This window comes from Argopecten irradians, chromosome 5 (assembly GCF_041381155.1).
Source record: "Argopecten irradians isolate NY chromosome 5, Ai_NY, whole genome shotgun sequence".
NCBI lineage: Eukaryota > Metazoa > Mollusca > Bivalvia > Pectinida > Pectinidae > Argopecten > Argopecten irradians.
In genome coordinates this window covers 7,787,094-7,813,242 of record NC_091138.1, presented here as the reverse complement: position 1 = coordinate 7,813,242, position 26,149 = coordinate 7,787,094, and the positions used below count along the sequence as shown (strand labels likewise).

At 34.4% G+C, this 26,149-nt stretch overlaps 1 protein-coding gene across 1 annotated transcript in view; it reads right to left on the bottom strand.

Moving 5' to 3' along the window:
* The window catches only part of LOC138324242 (uncharacterized), a 54,258-nt gene extending 30,674 nt beyond the window's left edge, over positions 1–23,584 (bottom strand). Inside the window, exons 1-28 of the mRNA XM_069269318.1 lie at positions 23,395–23,584; positions 21,488–21,581; positions 21,113–21,239; positions 20,363–20,535; positions 19,937–20,070; positions 19,570–19,767; positions 18,023–18,231; positions 17,410–17,534; positions 16,939–17,110; positions 16,335–16,468; positions 15,894–16,027; positions 14,880–15,059; positions 14,200–14,438; positions 11,320–11,450; positions 10,914–11,017; positions 10,408–10,593; positions 6,081–6,307; positions 5,124–5,189; positions 4,526–4,686; positions 4,116–4,252; positions 3,565–3,753; positions 3,067–3,293; positions 2,630–2,754; positions 2,258–2,385; positions 1,742–1,921; positions 1,083–1,288; positions 542–672; positions 195–313 (exon numbers count right to left, since the gene is read on the bottom strand). Coding sequence (XP_069125419.1) covers positions 195–313; positions 542–672; positions 1,083–1,288; positions 1,742–1,921; positions 2,258–2,385; positions 2,630–2,754; positions 3,067–3,293; positions 3,565–3,753; positions 4,116–4,252; positions 4,526–4,686; positions 5,124–5,189; positions 6,081–6,307; positions 10,408–10,593; positions 10,914–11,017; positions 11,320–11,450; positions 14,200–14,438; positions 14,880–15,059; positions 15,894–16,027; positions 16,335–16,468; positions 16,939–17,110; positions 17,410–17,534; positions 18,023–18,231; positions 19,570–19,767; positions 19,937–20,070; positions 20,363–20,535; positions 21,113–21,239; positions 21,488–21,581; positions 23,395–23,460 — 4,302 coding nt within the window. The 5' untranslated portion in view covers positions 23,461–23,584. The remainder of the gene's footprint in view (positions 1–194; positions 314–541; positions 673–1,082; positions 1,289–1,741; positions 1,922–2,257; positions 2,386–2,629; positions 2,755–3,066; positions 3,294–3,564; positions 3,754–4,115; positions 4,253–4,525; positions 4,687–5,123; positions 5,190–6,080; positions 6,308–10,407; positions 10,594–10,913; positions 11,018–11,319; positions 11,451–14,199; positions 14,439–14,879; positions 15,060–15,893; positions 16,028–16,334; positions 16,469–16,938; positions 17,111–17,409; positions 17,535–18,022; positions 18,232–19,569; positions 19,768–19,936; positions 20,071–20,362; positions 20,536–21,112; positions 21,240–21,487; positions 21,582–23,394) is intronic.
* Between the last annotated feature and the right edge of the window lie 2,565 nt (positions 23,585–26,149).

Below are 26,149 nucleotides of genomic sequence, written 5' to 3'. Positions count from 1 at the left end.
AACAATTTTTGCTTTATGAAATATTTTTAGTTTTTATCAAGTCTTGTTCTAATCGTATAACAAAAGCTATAAAGACAAAACAAAATTACAAATGTTTATCTTAGAATACAATCAATTTTTATTTTAGAGATTACATAGTTTTCCTGTACATCATTAGTAGAAAGCTATCCAAGAGTAGTAATTTTCAATATTACCTGTTGTGAGTTTGCAGAGAACATCAATATTTCCAGAACTCCTGGTGTATTTAAGAGGTTCCATAGCTTCAGTGTTTCTGTATCATTGGCCAGGATTTCAGCAAAGTTCAAAACAGTTTCTGAAGGTTAAAACAAAATACAGTAAGTATAACCAATATCAGTGCATAGTTATGAATGACCATACACCTTGTCAAGAAATAATAGAGAAGTTAATATACTGTATATAAACAATTTTTTTGAATTCTGAAGATATGGTTTTCTATGATTAATAATGAAGTTCAGCATAATGCTGACAATCACTAGTTGATCTTCTCACTAAGGTCTGTATGATATTTGATAATACTTACTGTTACTGAGATTGTCCAGTTTGTCCATGAACACTCCCAGTATACCATATATAATAGACTGGGTACGCAGCTCTTCCTCCATACCAGGCTGTGCCAGCAGGCTTTGTAGAAAATCGGCAGAATTCTGTATACTGTAAGAAAGATGCGTATAAAAATTGTTAGACTTCAAGGGAGTGAAGTTTAAATTTATTCTAGCAAGATATTTATTTATTTATAAAAAAAAAATCACAAAACGAACATGATACCATCCGAAACATAGTCAATTAACCACAGGAGTAGATATCCATGAAAAAGATGGAATAGATAACCTGCTGAAGCTATCAACTTCTATTAGCAATATGTTTTGTTCTTCTGCTGTATAATGTTATAATTCCAGTTTCTTTTGAGAGCAGTTATTGACTATTTATTACATTATATATATCTGTGAGAAAAATAACAGAATTTTCTCTAAAACAAGTGATACCTTAATTATAAACAAATCAAGAGTAGATAACTCTTTATGACAACAACAATAAACAGTATACAGAGTTTGACTACTAACTTCATGAGTCTGTTCGGGTCTGTGATGACTGTAATGAGGTGACTGTTGACATGTTCCCACACCGTCCAGTTAAGGAACTGTGGCAGTACCATCTCCTCCTCGGTCGTACTATTCTCTATAGTGATCAGTAGGGTGAACATCTCCGTAACCTGTTCACTCAGCTGTGTTATATTCACCACCGTGTCTGTCACATTGACAGTGTAATTCTGAAACAGGTATAACACAACCATTAACTTTCAAACAACAAACATCAAAAAACTTCTTTGATATTTGTGACTGTAAGAACTATAAGTAGTAAATTTGGGAAATGTCACAAATCAATAGCATCATATCAACATACCGTTTGTAAGTCATTCTAATGTGAGTCATTCTAATGTAAACAATTATTTCTTGATAGCATTTTTTTCTCTAAAGATGTAATTTGTGTGTTCACCATAACCAAAAAGCTAATTAGAAATGTCTGTAAAACTTAAATATCCTGGCCTTCATGTGACTTTTTGTGTGGGACACAACGCAATGGGGTGTGATAGGACGCAGCAGACAAAGTTACACAACATAATCTTCCATTTCATTGCAGGAGGCATAAATACTAATTCACAAGAATTCCAAGTAGAACAGAACGTTCAGCCCAATAACAGGCTTTGATAAAGCTAACTTACCAGAAGGCCGTATGATACAGCCTGGTATTCAGCAGCCTCAGCCTCCAAGGCCGTCAAGTTGAGAGCACAAAGGTCAGTGTGGAAAGCACTCATATTGAAGTTAGAGCCTGGTACATCCACAGGGAGGTCAGTCTGGTTACAAAATTCTTCCCAGGAACTCGACATCAGCACAGCAGTAAACTAGGAAACAAAACAATCTCTTTGTAAATAAAACATTACATACACTTAAACCTGGTCAACTCAAAGTTAACAGTGCAATAGTAAAATATCCAAGTTATCAGTGGATTTCAAATTTAATGTACATAAATATATGGTGAAAATTGAGGTCAGGATCAACAAAAATAGTTTGAACTTATCATAATTAAGTCAATGAGGTTCAAAGGCAATTTAACTAAGAAATGGTTACATGTAAAATATTACACAAACCTCATTTACAATGTCTATAGAAAGGTTTGTGTGTATTTGTTCAACAGCAAACATTACAAAGCTAATGAAATGGAAACAAAACAATATTACCTTACTGGGGTGGAATATAGAATTAAAAACTAAGACCGCATACAGGTGAGGAATATCATCAGCCATTGTCATCAGATTCTGTAGAGTTGGGAAGCCTTTTAAAGAGGCCAATGGGTCTTCAGAAGCATCTAAGAGCAAAAAAAGATTTCAGTAAGAAAAAGACACATATCCTACACAATAACATAACCTTTTACAAATTTTAACAGTGTTTATCTCACTATGTTTGATTCATGTATTCCAAATGGAACTTTCTGGTTGGTAACATACCTGGGAATATAATTTATATAAGCTTTCCGATTCCAAAATATCCTATGTTATGTATGTACACATATCAATACATGTTCATGAATAATACTGTTTAAACCATCTTACCTATACTTTGGGTAAGTCTTTCCTTGGCTATTTTGACGTAGAAACTGATCATTTGTAACATGGATTCCATCTCTGGTATGGCCTGGAGGCTAGAAAATGCAGAATCTACACTCTGACTTGGTAATCTGAAAGATAAAAGTACCCATTATAATTATGGTCACAAATGTAAAACAAAATTGATGTCACAGTCATACATATAAGAATCCATTGCTAAGACAACTTCAAAAAATATCTGGAGAATCATTAATTATAGTAATAAATTAAGGTGAGAGGTATGATACAGGATTTAGCAAGTACATAAGCTACCGTTTCAACATCAATTATTTCAAAATTGCTCCTATCGCCATTCACGAAAACTGCAATTCTTACTAAGTAGTAGTATACTAAAATTGTCATGGTAGGGCTGACAGAGGTAGATGAAGCTAAAGAAGACTAACTGGGACAGATTATCCATATTGAAGGCTGTTGATAATTTTCCCATGAAATCTTCCAGCTGTACGAGATATATTGTCAGGTTCATCCATTGCATACTGCCTCCGATGGTGATGGTGGGCGAGTGCATAAACAGACTCTCCATCAGACTGTTTAATAGCTCCTGTTCCTCCATGATGGTGGTGTAGTTTACGGCCTCTAACCCGGGGGGCGGGGACATGTACATTGTCACCTGGGAACAGATAGTTACACTATTGTTACCATAGTAATAGTTTCATAATGGAAATAAACCACATTTTGTAAATAATTACATGAGTACATTACATTAAAATGATCATGGTAAATAACAAAGGCATTTAACTTTGATAAACTGGATATTTTATTTACTTTCACAATTTCGAACAATTTTATTGATTATCACATTTTTAAAATTTACATGTCAGGTATACTAAAAAATCAACAATTTGAACACTATTCCTATTAAACTTTTCTTATCTACCTACCACATCTGAGAGTCCATCAACATTCTCTATCAGCTCCTCAAACATTTTGGTGATGTTGACATCAAATTCACAGATGGAAGAAAACACTTGGCCAAAGTCAAGTGAGTTACCTGCTGGTACCTTGAAAATCCCTTCAAAGACCGTACGGTTTGAACAAAGCTGTTCTAGATTGTTCATCAAGTAGTTAACCTGGATTATAGAATCATGTTAATCTCTAATTAGTTAGGAACGTAACACTGGTGTGAAATTGTAACAATATGATAAGATAACGTAAAAAATACTGAAAAAGTCAGTTGATCATTTCATATAGTTATCAGCTTGTGTGTTACACAGTTCTACGGTTTCATCTGGACTAGTACTTGAAAAACTTTCTTGAAATGTATTTTGAATAACCTATTTTATGATAAGTAAATCACAAAAGTCATATTACAAAAACTGTGTTTGATACAAGTAAAGCTTGTTTAAAACATTGTTATTTGAAATGTAAATCAACCAATAATATCTCATTGGTACATAAGATTTTTTTTATTCAAATTGACATTCCTTCTCACCTTGTCTGTGTCTGTCATCATAGCATGAACTGTTTCTAATATTACAGCATTCATTTCAGGGCCAGTCGCCATATTATCTAGTATCTTATTGAACTCAACTGAACCAAGATACGCCCGTAAATCTATGGTATCAGTGTCTGAAAAAATGGAAATGTACACTTTAAGGCATGAGGATATTAACCACATATAAATTGTAGCCTTATATAAGAACAGTTACTGTGGTTATAAGTTCAATTATCAACAAATTCACCAACCAATAATTAATTTCAGATATTTGACGCAGTTTGAAATTGAAAAGATGAAATTTTTAAATAAACGATATTATATCTGATACTCTCATATTATGATACAATTTACAACCTACACTTGGATTCAGACAGGAATTTCAATTTGCTATACAATGTACTCACTGTTGAAATAGGTGAGATGCTTTATGATGAACTGCAGGGTGGTATGCATTTGGTTCGTGTACACAGCCTGCATGGTCTGAACCTCGTGCATCATATCGCTAGAGTTCCCTGGCAACAGCATACCCAGTAACATGTTTATCATGTCAGCTTGCTCTAGTCCACTGCAAATAACCAAAACTGTATTCAGCTTTTTGGTCTACATCTGTAGTTACTTAATTTTTAAGTACTATTTTGTGCTGATTAACAATGCACAATTGTTAACAAAATAACTTTTCAAAATGGTACTATAAATATAAGTTTTATCAATGCTCAAAACAAATTACTCTTAATATAACTTGTACGGAAACTGAAAAAAAAAATCGTAAAAAAAGGCGTTTGAGACTTATACACAGGTGCAACTTATAATTCGGAAAATAAGTTTATAGTCAAAGCCCTTTTATTCACTACATATTACACTACACGCACATAATTGGTAAACAACATAACAGACAACAGCATGTGTACTAAGTATAAAATGATATAAAGGAAAACCATTTGAAGACATAGTTTATATAATATAAAAGGAAGAGTTGACTTGTATGCATATTTCATCACTTACTTGTTCAAGTCTCCCATGCCAGTTAAAGCTGATACCAATCCTTCCCATGTCATGTTCATGTTCATGCTTTAACAGAGAAACAATTACCAGGTATATATATCATGTAGAGGAAATTTATCATAGGGTTTATATGATAAATCTCAAGCATCTAACTTAACTTAGCCTAGACAATTGTACATAGAGTCTTTCCGCTCTAAATCAATGACGATTATTGAAGTTATTTCAAATATTATACATAATATTTACTGTATTTGACACAACGTCCCTCTCCATTTTTTGGCTTAAACTTTATGTACTTTGAATTAAATGCAGACTGAAAATATTATAAATGTGTTGGTTTCATTACTGATATCTTTTGCAAATTGATTTATGGCTTACATTATAGTATAATTTTATGAAAGCCTAGTCCAAAATTGTTTCCATTAAGCACCCCCTTATTTTCCTCAACTTTTCAACTGCCCTGAGTACTTATTGGGTCAAATAGAGTACTTATAAAAAATCAATACTGAACTATATAACAATAATACGGACACACATCAACCCGATCAAAATGTAAAGCAGGTACCTATAATTCAAACTACTTTCATACCTTTTTATTCCGATGATAAAAGTTGTTTGTGTTTTACTTCATGTTATTTATTAAAAAGTATATACTATATAAGCTTTTCAAAAAAGGTCATACATACAGTGCAAAACATACATTTACATTTTATGGAAATAATCTAATGGCCAGGATGAAAGCAGACGATTGCTATAAGTGTCTTACAGAAAGTCTACGACTTACTGAAGGAAAGACACGTTATCAGACAGGTGTCCTCAGACTTTCATATATCAATATCCCTGCCTGGATTCAAACACTGGCCGGTTACGTGAAAAAGCGAATGGCTTTAACACCCAATCATCAGCTACTTAATAATTATATGGAGCTTATTTCACTTGTTACATATCTATATATACCTTGATGGATCCATTCCAATCATACCAGACATATCTGGCAGGCTGGTTGTCATCATATTGGCCATAGCTTCTTCCAATCGTGTGAAATTGATGGTCATCAGCACATTCATAATGATCATTTCTCCACTCATCATTTTCTGCATTTTGTTCATGTTGGTGACCATTCCATCCCAGTCAAATGTATCTGGTACTTGGACTGTAGTATTTGGATCAAAGTAGTTAGCCATCTGTAATGAAACAACATGTGATTTAACACTAGTACAAGTAATAAAATCAATACAATGACCTTATTTTATACATCAATCTACATCTTTACATCTGACTTTTCATTACACTACTGTCAGGCGACGTTTATGGACCACGTTTATGAAATATACAGTATACTGTAGTACAATGTTACATAGTGTGATAAAACATCTGATTTTAGGAAAAATGAAACTTGAACCATGGCCAGTTACTCTTTTAAATAAATACTCGATTGTGAAACTTTATATGATTTATTAAAGAATAGGATATCGCCTAGCTGCGATGACGTAGCTCTGAACGACGGGCGGAAGATTTCTGACAGATGGTCGTCGTGGAACGGAGTGGAGGCAGGTTATGATTATTCGTTCTAGATATCGCCCAACTTCAACAAATTGGAGATAACTGGCAAATGAGAGAAAGAGCTAAAACACTGGCCATGGTAAGATGCACGACTCTGATATCGATGATGAGTGGCCGAAGGAGAGCGATTTGAATGATAAGTGGTAGGAAATAAATGAAGAACTTTGTTTCTTAAAATTTAAGTAATTTTAAAAGAAGATTAAGCACCCTTTTAAAACAAACATTTTGGCGAAAACAGCTCTTCTTTTCTGTTTCATTGTTCTCAAGTATTGATACGTTATTGCTGATAGCGTTTTCAAAACAAACAAAAACCTCCCGCGAGAAGGAGGCTAAACTAAATGAAGAGTTCCATTTCCGGCGTGTTTGATTTAGTAGGTAGCAGACTGCGCTCCGCTCACTTAAAAGCGGTCTACTAGAGCCTAGCAGACAACAGAAGCGGAAATATTAGTCTTGAAATAGGCATAAAATATATTGAATTTAGACGGGTTGTACAATGTTTAAAAGAAATGTGTAAAAGGGTTGAAAATTGAAAAAAACATAATTTGGTATAAATCCAGAAAAATTCACCGGAAATGCTAGCGATACGATGTGGAGTTTTATTCAGATTGGAGAAAAAGGCAAAACAAATGTATTTCTTTAAAAATATATATTATGATGGCAAACAATATACATGGTCATTACAATAGATAATTTTCATTTTTTACTTAGAGTTTAGAAACTATATATTTTGAAGGTACAGTAAAGGATTGGATATCTATGTGTCATTTATTTTCATAAGTTGCACAAATCTGCAGTAATCTGCTACTGAAGACAAATGTTCTTATAGCTAATGAATATTGAAACTGTTAACCAAAAATAATGTTTGTCGTTTGTATCGAATAAAATTAGGTTTTTGTTTTTTTTGTCTATATAAGATACCAAGAATACTCTGGAAATTAAATACATGGTCTTTTTATTACAAGGTTAGGTCAAGACATTGTTCGATTTCATTACAAAAAAACTGAAGATACAAAATTTTTTTTATATGTTTTACCGGAAACATAAATATTTTATTTGGCCTTACGTCATTTGGTGAACAAAGGTGGTACTGAAATAATTAAGGGAGAAGACAGTATGTTAAAGAAGAATACGATGTCTAAATTGACTTTTGTGCTGCATTAGGACGTTGGTTCAATCAATTATTCATTTTCTATGGAAAGGATGGAGTCTGTTGTTATTTTCCATTCTCACAGACGCCCTACAGGAGATGACAGGAACGTTCCATTGTGGTGCAATATAGGTGTGAAACTTTGCCGCCCCCCCCCCCCCCCCCCCCCATTACTCGTGAGAGAACACAATATAATATAGAGGGATCACTAAATGTGACAAATAAATCGCTCGGAATTTGAAGTGGATATCATGTTGTACATTCTAAGTGTGGTGAAGGCTTCAAAACAATTCAAATTCGTTGAAAACCGTACGCGACTGCATGTATTCAGCATATACGGCAGCCCACCCGTGGACGTGGAACGTCGTTATAAGATTTGATTCTAACCGATAAGGAAGATTAGAACAGATTCAAACTCGATCCTCCTTTATAGGCTGTGGTCAAATTTAAAGAGATACTTGAAAAACCTCAATCAGGGACACAGTTCCAGTACAACAAATGAGGCAAAGATTATGGAACAGATCGGGATCAAGAAGTCGTGACCTGATATTGAAAAGATTGATTGTGGAACCGATCACTGAATTAAATATTTCTCCATCCTCTAACAAAATGGCGACAAATCCTGCCACTTCATATTAGCATATTGTTATCCACAATAAAAAAAGGCAGTTTAATATTCACCCAGACCGATTGGGATATTCAATCCTTGTAATTCGTAGCCTAAAACCACCACTGTAAATAGTATCGGTTTGACTGTGTAATCTCGTTTCCGAAATCATAACAGTTTTGTCAAAAGATTATGCAATCGGCAATTTCTTTGCTCGAACATGTTTCACCGACAGCGGTGAATTGACATTGAATTTCACGTGTGCAACACTTTTTGTTACTGAGGTATATGATTTATTGCCAAACAAGGTCGTCGTACATTATCGTAATGCAAATTAAATGTAAATGATGCACAAAGTGATTTTGGTTTTAGGCTATGAATTACAGTGATTGAGTGGTAATATAAGCTCTCTTGCCTGAAACATATGTCTGAAGTGGCAGGATTTGTCGGTTTGTTTCCGTTGTTGATTTGTTTCCGTGAAACATTTCATTTGGACGCACGTGATCCTCAACCCTGTTTAGGCCAGAAACCTGCAGGACAGCGCCACTGCAGGTGCTGCATAATGCATGTCAGTAACAGGCAGAGACATATCTTGCAGTTGGTGAGGGAGCGCTGTACCATTGATGGAAGGTACGGCGGATGGCGATGATGAAGAGGAAGTGGTTTCGGTTGAAAAAGCACCTAACATAATTCATATGTAGGCTTTATTGGCGACAGTGGTCTGAAGTCGAATCTGACAGGCGCACTTCAAATTTGACGAGGTTACAGTATGTTAGGCTTTAAAAATAGTTTATCTATTTTGCATGTTAATTAACACAAGGGTTTTGCCAATAAGTTAGATCATACGAGATTATTTCGGTATCACTTTAAATATTACTTTGAAAACTTAAGCGGTTCTTTACATTTTTGTAAATACTACTATGTTTTTGTGGATAAGAATCATGATCGTAAGTTGGCAGGGCCTTTTATCTTTCCACAAGGTACCTATGAAATCCCTCAGTTTGTTGTGCTGTGTATACATATCTTGATACATTTCCCGACGTTGCATGTTGTTCAATGCAATTTAACGCAATTATGTAAATATTTTCCACAGGTTGGTGTTGTGGGTTTGACCGATTAGAACAACACTAATATTCAATGCAGATTAAAGTACAATGTGCAAACGACATATATTTCCTTATCGTCCAGACAATTCGTGTATAAACATGCAACCTTCATTCAACTAACGGAAGAGGTGTGATTGCAATACACGCGGCAGTTCTTCTCATTAACCGAGATTTAAGGTATAGTTCATTGTCTAACTGAATTCTGTAATTTTTTTAGCTAGTAGGTATCAGCACTGAGTGTGTCGTTATTTTGACAAATTAATTGTATTGAACATGTATCTAGATATGGTTGCACTTCCTATCAATTAAGAGTCGAGCTTTTCATGGGCATGACATTACTAGTTGCATTGAAGAAATAATACAAATGAATTTTGATGGCATATATCGACACCATTTGTTTCACAAGTGTAGTACCGTCCTTGATATACCAAGGTTATATATATTTACAGTTTGCACTGACATGGACTCAATAACCATTGCTATCTAGTATTATCATTATCAGTGTAAAATGATAGTACAACACGTGCGGCGATTCTGTTGTTACGGGAATAGTCGCTGGCGTAGCAACGAAGGGCAATGACCCCACTTTTGGTGGGAACATATTAATGACGCGATTACAATCAGCTGTTCAATCGAATTCGTTGAAGATGACGGGAGAGAAAAATATGGCTATTTTGATAAAGAATATGCAACTGTCGCGAGAATAAATAAAACTTACACGGGCTCCATTATCATCATACCCTCATAACCTCAACAAAATAAAAATCTATTCCTTAAATATGCACGATTTCTTCTTAACCATATTCACGACAGAAAAATATTGAAACCCCCTCCCCTTGAGTGCTACAATAAACCCCGTACTTGTTGCATCATGGACTCAACGTCGAATGCTGCTGCCATGCCAACCATGACCTCTGTCCAGTTGATGTTACACATGGCGGTCTCTATCTCCACCACGGGGACACTGTCCGGCATTCCCATCTTCTGTAGGGTGTGCTGGTCACACATGGCCTTCATTGGGTCTGAGGAATTCATTACCTCTGTTAGCTGAACAAAGAAACAATACAGGTAAATTTCCAATATATAACGATATCTATAATTATTGTACTGTTTATTTCAAGAAATCAACTGATTTCAAATTAAAACTGCAAAGGCAATACGCGTATAATAAAACTATGTATTCAGTGTCCATTTATAAAATCCTCAAATATGCCCAACATTCACTGGTAACCACAGTTCTATAATCAAACTATATCAATCTTTCACTTCTCAAATATTGGAATAATCACTCTTGAAAACAATTTGATTAGGAGCAAGGGAATTTGCTTATTCAATGGAATTTGTTTACATATAATATATGATCATACCATTAAAGAAGAATTTGGATTCATCATGGTGGTCATGATTTCCGGCAGGTACTCAATGACGTATTTCATCAGCTTCCCCGTGTCGCTGGTCGGGTCCATCATTTCTGTTTAAAGTAAGACAATTATTGTAAACAATAACAAGGCAATGTCCAAACTGAAACAAAATGAACCCACCCTTGTTGAAAGCAAAGCAGGTATTAATACGTTAATAACGCAGAAAACTGACAAAAATAAAACAATGAATACTAAAGTAAATAGAATCAACAGACAGAAATCACCGAAGACTAAATTCACTATAAAACTAGGTTAATGAGAACGTTCAGTCATGAAAGAAAACGGCTGGTCAATGGACACCAACATTATTTGATAGAGAGATGTTTTATTGAGATGCCTATGAGACACCTACTTTCTGTGAATTCCATTTGTGTCATCATGGAGTCCATTTGTTGGTACATATTATATAACATTGGGCCTGCCACAGACCACACGGGTGTCTCTTCCAACATAGGGCCCATCATCATCACCATCGGCTCCCAGCTGTAAAAAATAAGGATTATATATCAATACACACCAAATAACTACACATGTTAAGGCCATCTCTTTACCATGTTTACTTCAGTGAAGACTATTTGGAGATAGACATGATGTCTCAGATGCTATTTCTCAGATACTTTAGTATGTTATTGAAAGGCGGCAATAGTGATACAAAAGAAATCCATATGAAGATGAACTTAGAAATGTAAGTTGTTTGTTTTCATTGCTGCTTTGCAGTGTTGGAAATTGCGCCTTCTAAACAAACTAGCTGCTGCTAATGGGAAACACTCATAACCACATGTTTGCTCACCCTCGCTAAAAAATTTCTAGAAATTTCAAATAATATTTCCTTGTAATAATAAATCTATCAAAAAACGGCTTCTCCTTAATTAGGGGTATGCCAAGATTTAAGAGCCATCCTATTGTTTAGTCTTTATTTCATAAAAAATTGAGCAAACAAAGCTCGAGGTATGGACCAAGAAGCCATACTGATTTGAATGTAGACATGTATATAACTTTAATTTTTAGCAGGACAAAAATACGTCAGCTGTCATATCAAGATGTGATAGTTATAGCCTGGCGTTAGCGGTCATGATCCTATTTCTGACATCATAACATTAAAGTATTTCAACATTTTACACAAAAAATAACACATATATTACACCTGGTAACAAATGTATAATGTATTCATTTAGTCCGTGTATTGTTGCACTAGACACATCGGCGACAAGCTGGGTATCTTTGAGAAGTACAAAATTGACACGTTTTCATCGTAAGATCAAGTTACGAGTTATGATATATACAAAGAACGTCAACAAGCTATTGGAATTATTGTACCAGTCGGGGACGGGGTACCGACTTGTCAACACCAAATATTATTTGATCTATCCTACTCTGTCCACACAAATAATAGTAAAAATCATCCCCCGTGAAATGTTGGCTTCATTAGGGGAATAAACTAAATTTTGTATCTTTAGACAAGTACGTATACAAACCACGGAACAGTAAGACAGGGAGAGTTGATGGAGATTGAGGAGGGTATTCATAATGCAGAAACATAGGTAATATATACTTAATCTTGCATGATAATACCATAAAGTCTATAAAAATGCAAAAAAAAAAAAAAAAAATGTACAAAAAGGATATTGTGCCGTGAAGTCCTACGATATTATAAAATATAAAATTATACCTGAGAATGTACGTTTTGGGCGGAGCACCGTACGAATATACAATGAATCACAACGACTCCTATCTACAGACAATAAAACAAAATGTACAATATAACTGGGAATATATGGTGCTCACCTATACCGAAAGTTACAGAGGTTACAAAAAGAGTGGTGGCTGGATGTGGAATTTATTTTATACGAGTTAATTTTATTTTTTGCAAAATCAAATAAAAATACATTAGCTTTAAATAGCAAGTGTCTTTTGTAACTTTTTGAATTTTGATAATTTACGAGCGTGGAACAAATTCCATGGTCAACAACTACAGGTTGTGTGACACGTTTCTACCACAACTGTATCAGCCGTTAGCCGATAGGAATATCATCAGGATGATATAAACAATAACATTTCCAAAAAAGACACTCATTAATATTCAAATGTCATAAATTAAATTAATGATAAAAAAAACCATCAATTGTGTTTTAATTAAAATGCGGTCGCGATTAGTTGAACGCACCACATATGTAAAATGCATCGCATTCCATCGGCATTATACGTCCGTTTTTGACGACAGTTTGTAAATATAAAGTTGCGGTCAGAGCACAGCAATATAAATGTATGATGTCATTCGATATTTAATGATGTTGACAAATTGTGACTTGAAACCGATAGAAAAGGTAGTTATGTAACAGTTACTTTGTCAGCCAATAAGAATGTGTCATTAGCGGATCCAGAGAAATACCTTGGGGTTTCCAAGAAAGAGAGACAGAGAGAGAGAAACTTAAAGAAATATTAAGGTGAAAATACATGGAATTTTGAAGACAATGCTCGGATGTTGTCCCCTTAGATCCGCTACTGTTGCATGTGCGTAATTAATTGCATACAAATTGTCATTGAACGTCCGTAATGATTGATTAATAATGTAGAGTTGAATAACGCTCCCCTATTGTGGTGTAAGTTGTTTCATGCATACTAATACATCAATGACATGTAATAGGATCCTGTTTTGACTTTCATAACATGTGATAATACAAGTCTTCTTGATGGATATATTTATTATTATTTACAGTTTGCACCGACATGGACTCAATAACCATGTTTTCTAGTATTATCATTATCAGTGTATAATGATATTACGACACATGCGGCGATTCTATTGTTACGGGAATAGTCGCTGGCGTAGCAAATGTTAGGTCATGACCCACTTTTGGTGGGAACATATGAATGACTCGATTCCAATCAGCTTTTCGATCGAATTCGTTGACGATGACGGGAGAGAAAAAAATACGGGTATTTTAATAAAAACTACGCAACTGTTGCGAGAATAAATAATATTCTTTTACGTGAAAAACTGTAAATATAAGGAATATATTTTTACTTTGTTGAGGTTTTGAGAGTATAATGATAATAGAGCCGGGGTTACATAGTGTCATGCATGTTATACATATGTAGACTTTCATTATTTTCAACTTCATGAACATTCCATAAAGTTAAAGAACTTTTCTACTGGGGAGATTTAAGTTAAGGAATTCTTTAAAATTAAGGGATGTTCGTAAAATTGGACACTGATTATATATATGCTTACACAGTGTTGAATATTGCCTCCCCAGCTGCGTTCTGCACTTTGACCCAGTCCGCTGGCCCCATATCTATAACCATATCCACGTTATAAGCCTCCCACATGTAAGTCGGAGTTTCCAAAGCAGATATTCGTGTTGATAGGTTCATCATGGCGGGGTAAAGTTCCATCACCGTCAGACGAGCTCCCGGAGTGCAGTTATAAGCTCCCAGGCCCATACTAAGCTTCCTAAAGGCATCATCCATCTTAAATAATAGTCAAAATAGAGACGTTTATATGAACTTCTGCAAAATATGGTATCGAGGAAAAATTTTTTTTTCTTGTTCCTATAAAAATAAATATCTTTATTCTTTTCATGTGGGATACGGCATTTACAGTAAACATTTAAACATTGAACGTCTTTCAATTGGCATTCATAGCCAATATGAATTCCAGTAGCGTCCGATGAAATCATAGATGAAAGACAATATACGACATATACGATGAATCTATCATAGGGGTTCAAGCCTTGCAGCTATACTAAGGTCTTCAGGAGGGTAGAAAGCGCTTGAGGATAACTGATGTTCATTGCAAAATGAACCTTTAACCTATAATATCTTTGTCTTCATTAACAACACCATTCTTTGGCTCTTATACATTTTAAAGTGCACAACAACTAATCAAATAGGGTACAATATTGTACCTACCTCTTTCTCAATGGACGATACTTTGATGGCGTCGCTCAACTTTGCAAACTGAGAAGCGAAGGTGGTCTGACATACCATGTCCTTTGCATACTGTTTCATTTGGGCCTCCATGTAGTACACAGACTCGTCCAGGGCGCGCTGACATATCATCGAGAAATTGGAAGGATCATGGAGCATCTCCTGTGTGTAGTATAGGAACGTGAATATATGAATACAATTGCATGTGTGTTTTTCTTTATTCATATTATTTTACACGATGAAACAATTTTGAAGCATTACAACAAAATGATGGATCGACTGACCAGTGCAGTTATTTGAGAACTTGATATCTGCATTGAAGATAGGAATCTAAAGATTGAAATTCATGAAATATTCCTTGCCATCTTCTCTTATGTAAGAACTGTGCAATTTTAGATAATGAGAATAATTTTCGTCTTTACTACTAATATAGCTCTGTTTGTAGAAAACTGTTTTTTCCATTATGCTGTAATACATGTTTACCTACAAACAAAATCTACCAATAATATTGTCATCAATTTCGGTCTTTCATCGAAAATATTTTGAACAGAATACACGTTTACCTACAAACAAAATCTACCAATAATATTGCCATCAATTTCGGTCTTTTCTTCGAAAATATTTTTAACAGAATACATGTTTACCTACAAACAAAATCTACCAATAATATTGTCACCAATTTCGGTCTTTTCATCGAAAATATTTTGAACAGAATACATGTTTACCTACAAACAAAATCTACCAATAATATTGTCATCAATTTCGGTTTTTTCATCGAAAATATTTTGAACAGAGGAAAGTATGTCTACAATATATACTTACGCTTGTTACATACAATTATGTGTAAAACACTTAGTGTTCATTTGATATATGCTTAGTTAGTGTGTGTACAGTTCGCTCCATAGATACATTGTTTTATATGTCGAATGGAAATTCAATAAAATGACAAATTTGAAATGAATTATAGATCGCATCAGTGATTGCATCGCTACTTACCGTTATGACTTTAGGATGGATGAGAGTGCTCCCGATGGCATATATGTCGTAACTGCTCGCCTGGTAGGTCTTTGCCAAGGTATTCATATTGATCAAAAGTAAGCCAAAGGTCATATCCAATTCTGGTTTTACACCTACAAAAATAATTCGCAAAATATATTAATAGTTGCTACTGAATTTCATCATACGTTTTGATGTATTCACCAGATTATACTAGAGTGTTGATGGAGAGTAACTGATAAAATGTCGTTATTACTCTTGATATCCTGCTAGTTATAATTCCTGTAAATACAATGACTAATGATGGCCTATATTCACATATTATAGTGCTGCGTATATATTACTTTAGTTTTCCAACACTCTATACTTTAGTAGATGTGTAGTTGCTATGTTGTACTATAACTTTTAACCAATTATCTCAGTCACTAATTAACTACTTACCTTCAGCGTACTTGACCATCGTAGTTATTATGTCCAAACCACTGTCAACTGTACAAAACATCTGGTCTGTCGAGTCTTTCCCGAACATCTCTTCCATCATCATTTGGACGCCATCCAAGGACTGTTCTAGTGACCTAGGATTTCATACACAATAAAGACACGTTAAAATAGGTAATAATTACATTATGCTTTTCTCCTTACTAATAGGAAACGCCGTGAACTATAAGAACCTGTATAAACATATTTAATTGCACGATGCTATATGAATTATGTTCTACTTTTTGTTAGCAATTAGCTAACAAAAAGTAGAACATATGTCTTCATTTTGTAAGCATATATCTGCACGTAATTAAGTTATAATTATATACATATAAACTTGCCCTAAAAGTAAGTCGAAATTAAAAAAAACATGTTTTCTAACGTAAACATTTATTTGCATTACTTCAAAGTTAATCTAATCCTATCAATATAAGTTATGTGATAAGTTTCTGGTTTACGATACAACTTTGACTTCTTCGTTTTGTTGAATCATGGATGACACCTAAAATCATGATCAATGGTAGACAGAAACATTCCAGAATATGTGCACTCTTTACACGTTTACCTTAAGTCCATCGGCTGTCCCTCTAGTGAAGCCTGTATGGGACCAGAGAGGTCCCCTGATTGGCTAACCATCTGTAGTAATGCTGTCACATTAGGATCTATATTTAGCATATTCCCTATACTGGACAAGTTCCCAAAACCACTCAGAAGAGCCGTAAAATTTAATTCACCGCCTGAAAATGATAAAACATTACAACGAAGGTAAAATGATTGTTTCGTGGTTAAAAAATGAATAAAGCTATGATATGTATAAGAGAAGCGACATGAATTATTATAATACCATATAGCTAGTTATTTTGGCGCATACAAGTTTCGCGAAATTCACTTAATTCTTTCTAAAATTAAATCTTGCCTGGATTCAAAATTTCGCGACGTACATAACATTCATATCCCGAAAAATCGCGAAAATATCATCCCCGCCATTTACCGACTATACGGTATAAACAATAGACCCAATACATTAGTGTCTAACCTGAGGTAAGAGTGTCCGCCGCAGACTTCACCTGGTCCACCACACCAATAATCGACTGCCATTCCGTGAAATTAGGAGCAAAACTTCTTATAATTGGATCTAAGAACACCAGCAATTCATCGATACTGAAACACGGATATGAATCGTTATAAAAGTTGTTAGTTTCTGGTATGTTCAGTTTTCGAGTCCAGTGATATACCGGACCAGAAAGCACAATAGAAATTTTTTCTGTGTTACTGTAAATGCATTTTATTTATCGTTCCGTATTATTTGTCAAAAGTATATAAGAGAGCGATTCCGATATAATAGCGTTTAGAAGCATTCATTTTTCCCCAGAAGTATCAATTGGACACTATTGTCCAATAAAATTCCAACCAAAATGTATCGATCGCTTTATTCCAAAAGGAACATAATTTACAGCTTTTTATAATATAAACCGTCTCTACTAAAAAATTGTGGCTGTATAGTCTTTGTCAAGAAAACACTTTTCAGCTTACTTTTCAAGTTACCATTTTGATTTTGAATGCAAAATGTATCTAACTCTCTTTTCACAAAGGATAGTCTATTTCTAATGATCCGTTCACTACCATGTTTGAAAGCTATGTTTCCATACCTTGATGATTCAAACGATTCCACTTGAGAAGCAATATCTAGAATTCCGGGAAGTTTGTTCAGTAAGGAGGGTAGATCTTGTAACATGGACGAAGAAGCAAATAGACTTCCAAACGAAGAGGTCCCTGACACAATGTCTACCATGGAAGCGATATCCTCTAAAGCGTCCCCTAACTCGTATGTCTGCGTCAAGGAGGTTAGGGATTTCGCCTGAAATATTTGCACAAAAGACGGTAATATCTTATCAAGTAATTGTTGGAAACGGGGCCAGTTACCAAACAGAATGTTTGTGATTCTAAAACATATAAAAATACAACCTTTTATTGGTATACACGCACAAAGACATTATGATATAAATTGCATCAAGCTCTCCCAGTTAGCAGAATTGACCAGCAAATATTCAAAGCGTTTAGATGACATACGCAGAATATGCTATAGAGATAATCAGAAAGGGAAAATAAACAAAGCATGCGTTTTCCTTAATGCAGACTGGGCCGACGCTAACGGACGCTACACATGGCATATACGATCAGTCATATTGGTTACAAGAACCGAGTTATTGGAAGAAGGCTGACTCAACGTGATCAATAATTGTTTAAATTCCCAAGGATCTATTTCGGTTTTCAAGTTCTTTTCTACTCGATTCCGCCTTTGTGAAGAAGAGGTTTGTACTATTACGAAATACAACCATACCGTAATATTAAGCCCCATACTGTCGCATACATATGTATATTGTTTTACTGTACATGTAGTTTAAGTCCTAACATTTAATGAAAACTTGATTGAAATGTTTTTATGTTCTAACGCCATACACAAATGCAAACACATCTATTTGAGGAACAATTCATTCTCGGTAGGTGTTTGGTCAAGGCGTATAAAACAACACCAAGTGGCTTGTTTTTATACTTAATTCAACATCTGTTCATATTTACATTTCATAACGCAATACATGGAAACCGTGTACGAATTGTTAATAGAGAAATATAAACCACTCGTCAATTTCCAGAAAGAATTCTTGCGCTATAGTCAATATAACTCTACCAATAAAATCCCCTTTTTAAATGCTGCAATTGTACGACACCATGTTGGCATTACGCAATCAGTTGTTCACTTCTCCTCCATATACTTCATTGCAGCTATTAAAATCACACACGTTTGTGTTGAATATGTATACAGTATAAGGTTCACTATATATTGTATTTGATTCGTTCGTGAAGGATCGTGAAAATACTTTTTAATCATTGTAACTATAAGTAGATTGATTCTGATTAAAATGATGGAACTCACTTAGTTCAACATTATATCTGTTAGTCTGGATGGGATGTGTTAATTATTTCAATTTTTATCTGAATTATAATTATAATTAATAACAAAATAATCTTACATCAAAACATCGTTTTAATGCTGTTAATTGATTTTCCGATACATAGTAAATCTTACTGAGGCCACTTTAACAGTTGTTGATGACGACGACGATGATGATATTTAGTATTTTTCACGATATTCTATATTCTCTTCTCACAGAACTTTCATATTTGTAGTACTTACCGCCCGTATGATGGCGGCGATATCCAGTTGAGACTGGACCATGTCTGTAATGGCCGGGATCTTGTCCACGTCTATAGCACACAGCTCATCTTTGATCAGAGTAACGTTGGTGTTCTCACCAAAAATCATGTACTTCTTTAATTCTTCTTCGTTACATACAATGTATCGTAGATCTATCCCTCCAATGGATTGGAAAATCTGTAAGTAGTTCGGTATCAGTTAATCACGAAATCAAAGGAAATAACCCAATTAAAATAACCATATAGTTTGATACAAATGGAAAGTGAAATTATTAATGCTACAGATGTCGTTACCAAGTATCGGTATTTAATTGATAACATTAGACAGATGGATTTAATTTATTTACCGCTAATACGTTGACTTGTGCGTTGAGGAAGGCATCTGCTACTTCAGGTGTCATAATCTTCATCTCATCCACCAACACATGTTTTACTTTTGCAGTATCTTTTAATAAATTCTTAACCGTGAAAGTATCATTTCCTAGAAAAAAAGATGAATTTGTTATTGCATTATATCAGTTATTGGTTTATTGAGAAGTCACTTGATATTTAAATACATCAACCATCCGCCAGTTGGAAAATAGCAACGGTAAAAAATTTGTTTGAAAATCCTTACGTGTTAACAAATGCTCAAAGATTTTCAAAAAGTTGTTACATTATAACAAATATATTATCGACAATTTCCCATGAAATACAAGCACTATCTACATTACACCATTACAATTTATCAATCAACACATTTAGGACCTAGTTAAGATATTGTCAGACATTACCCAGCGCCGAGAGAAGGCCTGATTGTACGTTCCCATCAGAAGTGTTGGTACCTGGCCCCATTAATGAACTGATGCCTTTTACAACCTTAACACTGGTCTCTAATGTTTCTAATGCTTGTACAGATGTTTCAGCCGTTAAATATGGCTGTAAATCTGACACCATGGACGTGAGTCTGTAAAAAAGTAAGACATGTTGTTAGTAAGACGGGTATAACAATCAGAACATTTCAATGGGTGGCTACAATAGATGTAGTATTGTAAATGTGTCACGCTACTGATAACCAACTGTAAGAAACAAAATGATCCGGTAAACAATAAAACAAAAGATTGGAAACGGCGAAAACATAATAATAATACCTAGAAATGAGCAATCTCATTAAGATGGTTAATAACTACTTTACTATCTGTAAGACCTTTATATTCAAAATATCAGCAGTCTTCCAAACACCATCACAACAACACATACTAGTATCCCATATAAGACACTATCCTTCAAAACAGGTAAATTACCTCTCAATGGATTACTAATATGACAAAACTGTGATAATAATGACGTGCATCGTAGAAAAAAATATAGTTGGGACCTAGAAATATGTGTAATACAGAAAGTCCAAATGGTTGGCTACATATCAATAGTCGAGAGACACTCACCAACTTACGCTTAAGTCACCATCTTGCATTTGTAAATTATGTTCACTTTGGAACAATTTTGACAGGTTTTCAGAGCTATGGACTACTTTATGATATTACCTGGCAGCCGACGCTTGGCGTTGCTGCACCATTTCCTGGGCATCACATGGGTTCTGGAGGTTACATACTGTCGTCTGTATAAAAGGAAGCATGCCTGCACTGGGCAGAGCTCGGTCGGCATAGGAACCTTAAACAATTCAACAAACATTGAAGGTTTTGTGTGAAAAAAAACAAATTGTCTCCATTTAACATGTTTTATCCAAATTATTGGCTGAAACATATTGCTTTATACAAGGTGAAAATCTTAAATGTCTATCTATAATCAGGGATATCCGATATTCATTCACCTCTAAGAATCCACAATGGACTGTTCTATCTTTTGAACTAGATGAGTTCAAATGTATTTTATCTCGTGAATGAGTTAAAATAACTTACATGTTGTCTTTTTATTGCCTGGCGTTCCATGTCTCACCACAGCAACTATACCGAAAATGATCAGGGGCCATAGAATCTCGAGAAGTAATATATGCTGAAAAATACCATCAGAAATTGTTGCAAAAATAACATGTGAACATTTACGTTAAACTCACACAAAAAAATCATTAATGATTTAAAATGAAATTGCGAATTACAAATCAAACTTAAAATTGATCTAGACCTATACAGTGACAATCTCACCCTTTAGAAGCGCCTGGTCTTATATCTGCATTTATACTTATACAATATGTGCCTATACATAATCAATGTTTGGTTGAAATCTTGTTTTGAATCAATGTGTCGGTCTTGTAGTTATGGTTCTTCATAATGATCCATTGCTTTTTTGCAATAATTCTCATCGTTATGTCACCTTTTCCACTTTATTCGAAATTGCAATTATTTAAGGATTAATGCATTATTACATAATATGTTTAAATGTCATGAAGTTGTTTACCAGTACAAGATTTATGATACTTCAGTTGACGTGCCTGTTTAAGCAGTGATTTGCACAAAGTCATCCACGTCGTAAATAACAGTTATATTGAAGCTATGTTGAAATAACGCGGAGCGATTTTTTTTAAATCAATAAGATTTTTTTTAATTTATAATATACATATGTAGAACTGCTCTTCCTTTTATATCACAGTGAATACAAAATCCTTTTACACTCGTAATAAACATGATATCTAGCTGTACAAACACCAAGGCGGCGATGTTGTGTAATCTCTGGATGATTCAGTGTCATACCTATCTACTTATATTCCCACTGCATTTCGGCATGGCGTTACGGATGGATGGGCAAATTGTATACCGAGTACATATTATGTAACAGCAATCGTAAATTGGGTTACAAACTAATTAAATGTCGCTACATGTGCTTTCAGAAAATGAGTGTTACAATATGTCTTTGTTTGTATGCTCTTGTTCTGCATCATTAAACGTACTATCTCGTAAACAAAATAGCCAGAAGCTCTCCATTAAAATTCCGCTTTCAAGCAAGATGTGTCACAGTCAACAACTCTCTACATCACGTAGCACCTTATTTAGAAGTAAAATATTAGTTTACAATATCCATAATATTAACTGTCTCTGCTCTACAATACAATACAACGTGTGAGGAAATCGGAGTATCTAGGAAATCTAGGAACAGAGACAATTAATATCATGGATATTGATATTATTATAACATCATGGCTATTGTAAATTGTGTTCATTTTGGAACACTTATGAGAAGTAAAGTATTAGTGCTCGAACAACTTATACATTATTAGCATGAAATTTGTATTGGGGGGAGCTCTATATAAATGCAACAACTTTTGTCCATTGCATCAGATTCAATGTGTTTTACTAAGATGAACTAGATTGGATAACTCGATCTGATATTGATGAATAGTTAATAGATCACTCTCAAAGCTCTCGGGTTCCCGAGATACTCAGGTTTCCTCCCACGTTAGAACCCCTCACGATTATTTGTAAGTTGTTTTGCAAATGTATAGGAAAATAATTCTTATCCATAAATATAATTCAGGATGGCATTCAAAGGGCATCCCTTTGTAATTGTTGATTCATAGAAAACTAACGTTATATGATTATATTTAGTTGTGTAGTTAGAAGAAGTGATGTGTGGTGATTATAAGAATGCAACAATTTGGCAAGAATTGTCATGTGAAAGATACGGACACACTGTACATGTTCCATTAACAGTCTTACTCCGGGAAACTCAACCAGTATTTAAAAATGTTGTAACATCGACTACAGCAAACATCTACAATTATGTTATATGATTTATTTACCATTTTTTCACATCTAAGAAGGATATATACTCTAACTGCCTGTTCTCTATGTTTCATACAACTTTTACCTACCGGTTCACGGCGTCGTAGGATGATGTTTTTCCATAACAGCTGTCCGAGCTGTTTCAGGATACCCATCACAGTTACTGGTCCAAACCCCGGACGTTAAGTCTGCAAAGACAGGAGCACAACTTATACTTGTTTTCAACCGTAGGAATATCTAGCTAGTTCTGCCTTCTGTATACAGGTGAAAATTAAATTACCTTTCCACATCGGTATGTATAAAACGAGGACATTTCGCAACGAGCTCGCGAGCAACAGAGCGTGTCGACCCGTACCTTATTGTGAAACATCGGCGTTAGAGTGTTTTGGGTAAAATTAGGATAAAAATGAATATGATAACTATAATATGACAGAATTTACCTTTTAGAAATATTTCAGTAATCCTCTACTTCTTCCCTTTTGTAGATTGGTTAATAATTTAGTAGTAATCTGCTCTAGAGAGTAGGTATTAACTTTAATCTGTTAGGTTGTATGTGAAAACCATCGTTTTCTCGGAAAGCATATGACGTTTTGCCCATGAGCATGATGTAGCAATCAGAACGAGAGGCGGATCCAGTGTATTTTCAGGGAAACACCAAACCCGAGAGTATTTTTTAAAATCATTTTATTTTACATTTTCCTTCAATTTTCACACTACTGGAAACCCCTTGGGATCTGGAAACTGCCAAGATAGGTACCGGATCCATTACCGAGCTATGACTCTCTGTAATATTAAAATATGTCTATTGTAAAGTCAAGCGCACCTCTTTATCTGCTGATAGTTTGTATTTGCTTCAAATAGTTGCAAAACTAGAAATCTATAAATGGTAGGAAAACAAAGCCAAGTATATGATATAGGTTCATATATCTTCTGTCCTAACGTTCATCTTATAACTTGTGGTATTGCACAATAGATTTGTAAAGGTAAAACAGTAGACAAGGGCGTCTGTCGAAGTATGAATCATGTGTAAGAGAATTATCAGCCTACGTTTCACAGATTGTTATAGATTAATAGTATTATAGACGGTAGGTACTTTTATACAGGTTGTATGATATGACAATTGCGCAACTTAAGATTAGGGTAATGATTATAAGTAACATTCCTTATCTGCAGACGTCACATTCTGTTTAATTATTTTGCGTTCAACTTTTATTTCGATTATACTTATATATTTACAGTTTGCACTGACATGAACTCAATAACCATGCTTCGCCGGGGTTACATAATGTACACGTGCTCCATTATCATTATACCCTCATAACCTCAACCAAAAAAACCCATCTATTCCTTAAATAATACTAGTAAATACTATACCACACTGAATACTATAAAAGTCCAAGATTAACACAATTTGCCAAATTTTGGATCTTATGAACCTTCCATAGCGATGTGGTCCACTGACAACAACAGCATAGTCAAGCGACTTTCATTTCTGTATTAAATTCTCTTAAATATTCTTAATACTCTACCGATTTGTTCATTAAAGTAAAGTAACATTTACACCTCTTCCTAAAAGGGACTCGAGAGAGAGAGTTAATATAAGAGATTACATGGATAGTTCATGTGATGTAAGCTCAGTGTGGCGAGATACGACAATGGCAAAATGGAGATTTTCTCGTAATGATCAAACACTAAGCCGCGCATAGCTTTTATGTGCCGTATTTTTCATGCTCACGAATAAGATAAGCTTGTAATATGTTATTCATTACCAAAAGTTACAAACATTTTGAGAATTACAGTAATTTCAAGTTATAGGATTTAATTTTTCAAGTACAAATAAGGGCCGAAAAGGATTTGGACAGTACTGCCAAAAATCATTATATTTACACCTATAGTGAAGTAAATTGAGTACATACGGTCAGACCATGAAACCATATTGTAGTCTACAATTTCAATTAACATCTTTACTTTGTTTTTCGTAATTGTCAAGTGATTTCCATATAAACATACATTAGACATAAAAAGCAACAATTTTTCAGTTCATAATTTCTGTGTTTACTAATGTTTATGTGTGAACTGATGTTTATGAGGCATCTGAAGCAATGTGAATGGTTTCCACAACTTAATTCATCAAACCTTATGGTTTCCAGAAGATTAATGAAGAAAAAACAGCATGTCAAAATTTTCGCCCAGTTTCAGCACACATAACTTTAATATCTTTTTTTATTCCAAATTTTAAACAAGATGATTAAGTTAAAGAAAATTTACAAAACTTACAATAGGGTCAGTCAAATCGACCCACGCGAAATTAAAATCTACAGTACAGCTGTTCCCATAACAGAGTAAAAACAAAGCATGTGGTTGGACAATGTATATTACGTCAATAAAACTGTTAGTTGCAGGATAAAAAACATCAAAATATCTATATTACCGACAGTGACCAGCTGTTACTCCAGCATCTCTTATTACTATAAGTAAACCATTGGTGATGATCTTATCAAACAAATTTGTACTTACACAGCCGTATTATAGACAGGGACTGACGTTATCAAACAATGTCATATTTAACTCTCCATACATCATACTAAGATTGATGGGTTATTCAAATATTTACCAACCACCAACCACCATATTCTAGTGGGCCTATATTTACTGACTTCACAATAGTGAAAAATGTATTTGCAGATATACCCGTTGTATTTTATTTATTTATGCCATATTTCAAGGCTGTTTCAAGAAAATTAAGGGAATAAGTCGCGTTTAAGATTTTCTATTATATTCTATAATGTCTACAGAAACATTTATCTCAAATACCCCTATGTTTCAGAACATTGATAAACCTTT